General features: G+C 42.3%; 1 protein-coding gene across 1 annotated transcript; it reads left to right on the top strand.

Moving 5' to 3' along the window:
- LOC107300692 (interferon-inducible GTPase 5-like) lies at positions 1-1,491 on the top strand. The gene has a single exon (XM_015829998.1). It carries the CDS (start codon positions 24-26, stop codon positions 1,188-1,190), a length of 1,167 nt encoding a protein of 388 aa, XP_015685484.1. The 5' UTR covers positions 1-23; the 3' UTR covers positions 1,191-1,491.
- The last annotated feature ends 3,900 nt before the right edge of the window (positions 1,492-5,391 follow it).

Here is a 5,391-nt window from a genome sequence, read left to right as displayed (position 1 = left end):
CCTGAGCAGAACAAAAAGCAACTATGGGCAATATATTTCCAAAATATGATGTAAGAAGAGAATTTGAAGATTTAAAGAGTGATTTGAATCAAGGCAGTATCCCTGACGTGGCAGATGAATACAGAGGATACTTGAATAAAACGCAAAACCTGCCACTTAATATTGCAGTTGTTGGAAAGGCAGGTGCTGGTAAATCCTCCTACATTAATGTCTTCCGGGGAATAAATGATGATGATGATGAAGCAGCCGAGGTTGGTACAGTAGAGAAAACCAAAGAGCCAAAGGCATATCCCCACCCTTCTTATCCCAATACAATGATATGGGAGCTACCAGAGATCAGAACGTGCAATTCTAACGCAGCTGAATATCTCAAGAAGGTCCAGTTTGAAAGATATGATGTCTTTGTTTTGATTGTCACTGACCGCTTTACTGAAAACGATGCTTTCCTCGCGAAGGAAATACAAAGAATGACAAAGAAGTTTTACTTTGTGCGTAGCAAAATCGATATCAGTATCGATGGTGAAAGGAGGAAAAGGAATTTCAACATGGAGCAAACCCTGGAGACCATCAGGAGTTATTGTGAAGATACCTTGAAGGAGGCAGCTGGGATCTCCACGAGAGTATTTCTGGTATCCAACACGCATGCACACATGTACGAATTCCCTCTCCTGCGAGAGACAATGGCCACCGAACTTCCTGATTACAAGAAGCACCTTTTAACCCTGGCTGTGCATGTTTTCTCAGAAAATAATTTGATGAAGAAAAAGATTCACATGAATTCCTATATAAAGAAGGTAGCGCTGGTATCTTGCATTTGTGGAGCAGTGCCTGTGGTGGGTCTCTCTATAGCTTTTTATATTGGAATTCTGATGCTTCCACTGAAATGTTTCTGGAGGGTGTTTGCCTTAGACCAGGGGTCCCTCCGTTTTCTGGCACTTCAGACGGGAAAAGTGTTTGAAGAGCTGAGATCGGGGATCAAGAAAAGGCCATTAGCCAATACAGTCAATGCACAGATAGTATTTTCTCTCCTGGTAAAGTCTGCTCCTTGGGTAATGCCATCACCTCTGAAATATCTGGAGATGGTGTTTGGTGGAGTGAGTTCATTTGTTTTTACGTATTATTTTCTGAACAAATTTCTTGACAATTCTGTGGAAGACGCCCGAAGTGTTCGATCAAAGCTTCTTAAATGACCGAAGTCCCAGCAAAAGATCCAAGGAGCCACCAAGCCCCCTTTGAAGGAGATAATTTCATCCAGACAATAATAGGGGGAAGAAAGTAATAATATATTTCAACGTCTAGTTAAAATTCCTCTCTGCAGTTACTGGTTTTCTTGCTTCTTTTAGTGATTCTCCAACTGAAGTATGTGCCTGAATCTCCTAGGAGCAAATAAGTATCTCTCTGTCTACAAATGTTTTCAGGGGAAGTCAAAAACTAAATGTTTATTTCTGTTGTTTGGGGTGATTGTTTTCTTTTCCTGTTTTTTTTCCTTTTGGTCTTTTTTCTTTCTATTTTAACAATGATAAATAAAATGGAGATTTTGCTATTAAGCTCAAGTATTCATAATCCTTTTCAAAAATATGATTAAAAAACTCATTTCATTCTTTCTGAGGTATGGTATTAATTATTATAATGAAGATTTCCCAGAATTCCTCAGCCAGCATGCTGCTTGTTGACGTCCACACACACTGGCTGGGGAATTCTGGGGGTTGAAGTTCACATCTTCAAGTTTCCAAGGTTGAAAAACACTGTCCTAGTCACCCACAACTCTGGCTTTATTCACTTGAAATGAAGTGTTGGACTCTCTCTGCTGGGAAGAAGGGAAGAAGGTAGGTCTTCTTGGGTTTGGGTTAAAAGTGGAAAAAAATGGGACCAGATGCTTTTGCCAAGGATGGGAGTGTGTTTGTAGAAGGATGAACTTCCAGAAAGTTCAGGTCAAATGACAAAGGCATAATTTATTTTCTCTTGGTCTCACTGCAGGTTATATAACTTCGGCACATTGGCAATTGCAGGGGGGGAAAAGTCTTGCTGGCTGGCATGTAGGCTTTGTAGGCATAAACAAAGGATGACAGAGCAAGGAGACAGAACGATGGTGGTTTCTTCTAGGCTTGGCAGGAGCGAAAGGCGAATGGAGGGCATGTGGGCCAGAGGAGCAGCAGCTGGAGAGGCCAGGGACCACCAGACCATCCACGCTCAGAGGCAACGTAGAAAGCAAATACTCACCTCAGAGACTGAAGGAAGATTTCAATTTGGTTTAATTTCCTACAGCTGCATGGCTGCTCACTGTCCTCTAAGCATGCACAGAATTCCAGCCCTTTGATACTATAGATTTAGATTTCTAAATTTAGATATTGTTAATGTTAACAATAATGGCATAACTATACAGAAAGTTTTGGAAAGCTTCCACTCCAGCCCCGCGGGAGCAAAAAACACACATCCCACCTAAAAGTGAAACTGTGGTTTACCTGTTTTACTAGGAAGCTCTGATTGGGTCTCCCATTTGGAATTGCCTGAGGGAGCCTTTCCACCAGCTTCAGTAAACTACTATGGAACACCAGGTGCACTCTCCTCAAGAGACGGGGCAGCTTTAATTTCACAGCAACTGGACTAATGATCTGTACAATCAGGAATGGACTTATAAACTTTGGGCCTAGCTTTTTGCAGGGTATTTTCAGGCGCAGGTATTTGGTAGACAGGTACACCATATCCCCCACTTGGAATGGCTTTTGGGGAGCCTGTTTCTTATCGGCCTGGGCCTTATAGGCCTCTGCTACTTTATTTAATGCCCTTTTTATAGTCCCCCAGGCCCCCCATATGCAGTCTATCCACTCCTGGGGTTAGCAGGGGGAAAGGTCCCTCTGAGGGCACTCGGGTATCGGGATAAAATCCACCCCATGAACCACCCGGAAAGGGGTGAATCTGATGCTGCTGTGGACTGCGTTGTTATACACCACTGAAGCAAATGGCAATAGGTCAACCCAGTCCGTCTGCTGGTATGAGATATAACACCGCAGGTACTGTTCAACCATTGCATTGGCTTGTTCAGCCGCCCCATTGATGTTTGGGTGGAAGGCTGAGCTGAGCCCCTGGGATGACCCAATTGAGCGGACAAACTCCCTACAGAAGCGTGCGGTAAATTGCACCCCTGGTCCGATATTATTTATCGGGGCACCCGGTGCAGGCGGTACACCTGTGAGACGAACATCTTTGCTAATTTCCAGGCAGATGGCAACCCTTTGCAAGGGATGAAATGGGTCTTTTTAGAGAAGAGGTCAACCACTGTCCATATGACCGTGCAACCGTGGCTCTCTGGTAGTTCTACAATGAAGTCTATGGCTATGTCTTCCCACAGCCGTGATGGATCTGACACATACTGCAGCAACCCAGGTGGCCTCCCCATGCAAGGCTTTGTAGTAGCACACATGGGACAGTCCCGTACATATGTTTCTATCTCCGCCTTCATCCGGGGCCACCAGAATTGGTGCTTCACCACGTGTAGGGTTTTGAGGAACCCGAAGTTACCAACCTGTTTGACATAGTACCTTCGGTCTTAACGCATGCAGGACATAGAGTCTGTTACCCTTCCACGCCAACCCCTACCTCTGAGTCAGGAGGGCCAAATGCTCCAGAAGCCAGGGGTCACTCTGGCCCGCTCTTTGCAGCTCCTGGACCAAATTGTCTGCCGGTTTGCGTGCGGCCACCTGAGCAGCCGATTGTGTGAAGGGAGGCATAATGGCCTGTACTACCTCCTCCCGTTGGCTGTTGTACTGGGGCATGCATGACAGAGCGTCCGCCATGAAGTTCTTACTCCTGGCACATATTTTAGGCGAAAGTGGAACCGTTGAAAATACTGTGCCCATGGAATAAACCAGACCCCACATCAATTGGATAAAATTTTAACAGGTAAGGAAGGAAATTTTTTAACAAAAACTTATAAATATTTATTAGAGGTAGATTTAGAGGAAGAAATAGTGAAAGGACCAATGATAGCGTGGGCACGAAATGTGGGACGAAATATAAAACTGGAAGAATGGGAAAGATTATGGAACATAAATGGCAAACTGACACTGTGAACTGCATATAGGGAAAATCAATACAAAATGTTCTATAGATGGCATTTAGCACTGGCGAGATTGGCCAAAATGTACAAAAATATGAATCCGGAATGCTGGAAGTGCAAATATAAGGAAGGAACATTTTATCACATGTGGTGGTTGTGTCCTAAAGCAAAGACCTATTGGGAACGGATAAGGAACTGGATACAGGAGATACTAAGATGCAAATTGAACTCAAACCGGAACTATTTCTTTTGGGTATAATAAATTTAAAGATGGAAAAACAACTCCAATACATTATTATGCACATTTTAACAGCAGCCCGCATAGTTTATGCTCAGTGTAGGAAGGGCGAAAACATACCTACAAATGATATGATTATATACAAAATTCTAGAATGCGCGGAAATGAATAAACTTACGCTAGAATTAAAAGACAAGGAGGCAACAGAATTTTATGAAATATGGAACAAATGTTATAATTGGCTAGAACAGAGAAAGAAAAAGATATGATTACTGATGTAAATAAATTGTAAATAATATATATGAGATGTATAACACAGCTCTGTTAAAGGAAAAAATGTATTTTTTCATTTTTGTTTTTATTTTTTGTTGAATAGCGAAAAAAGAATAAATAAAATTTTTTTAAAAAAGAAGAAAATACTGTGCCCATCGAACTTGCTTCGGGGCTAGGTGCTGCAGTGTCTGCAAGGCTTCCCCCATTCTGTTTGTTTGTTGGGATCCAGTTGGGATCGCAAATGGGACTCCCATGGCCCAGAATGCTGCATGCATCATAAATATATGCCCATTGTCAGGTGCCGGAATTTGGATCAGGTGACTGTGGGGATGTTGTGATGGTTGTAAGTATGAGGACATGTCACAAGTCACTTTTTTCAATTAAGTTGAAACTTGCAACGGTCACTAGACGAATGATCATTAGTCGAGGACTATGTATTTGCAAAAAACGAAACTGAAGGCAGTCTAATGCCCTGGATTTTGATTAGCGCTGTATGTGATAAGAAATGGCAGGAACATTTTATTGTTTTATTGTTTTATTGTTTTATTATTTCTAAGAAAAACTGCACATGCTGCACTTAAGGGTATATAAAGGTGATTCAGTCCTTCTGTCCGAGGAAACCGGATTCTTTGGGCAGAGATCCGTTCCAGCCTGCGTGGAGATCCCTGACAGCTACTCCTTTTAGAAAAGCAAGTATGTATTTGTGTACACCTTTCCCCTCTCTAGGTTTAGCTATTGTAGATTCTGTAAGTCCTTATTTTCAAATTCTGTTCTCTTTACAGTTACTCTTGATCTTTCTACCATTTTGTTTTCTACTAAAGAA

This window comes from Protobothrops mucrosquamatus, unplaced genomic scaffold (genome assembly GCF_001527695.2).
Source record: "Protobothrops mucrosquamatus isolate PMUCROS unplaced genomic scaffold, P.Mucros_1.0 scaffold8018, whole genome shotgun sequence".
Classification (NCBI taxonomy): Eukaryota; Metazoa; Chordata; class Lepidosauria; order Squamata; family Viperidae; genus Protobothrops; species Protobothrops mucrosquamatus.
Note: the sequence above shows the minus strand (reverse complement) of the source record. Positions and strands in the feature narration are given on the sequence as shown.

What these genes read in the sequence shown, in the direction of transcription:
- LOC107300692 (XM_015829998.1), top strand. Translation starts at nt 24, where the DNA reads ATGGGCAATATATTTCCAAAATATGATGTAAGAAGAGAATTTGAAGAT.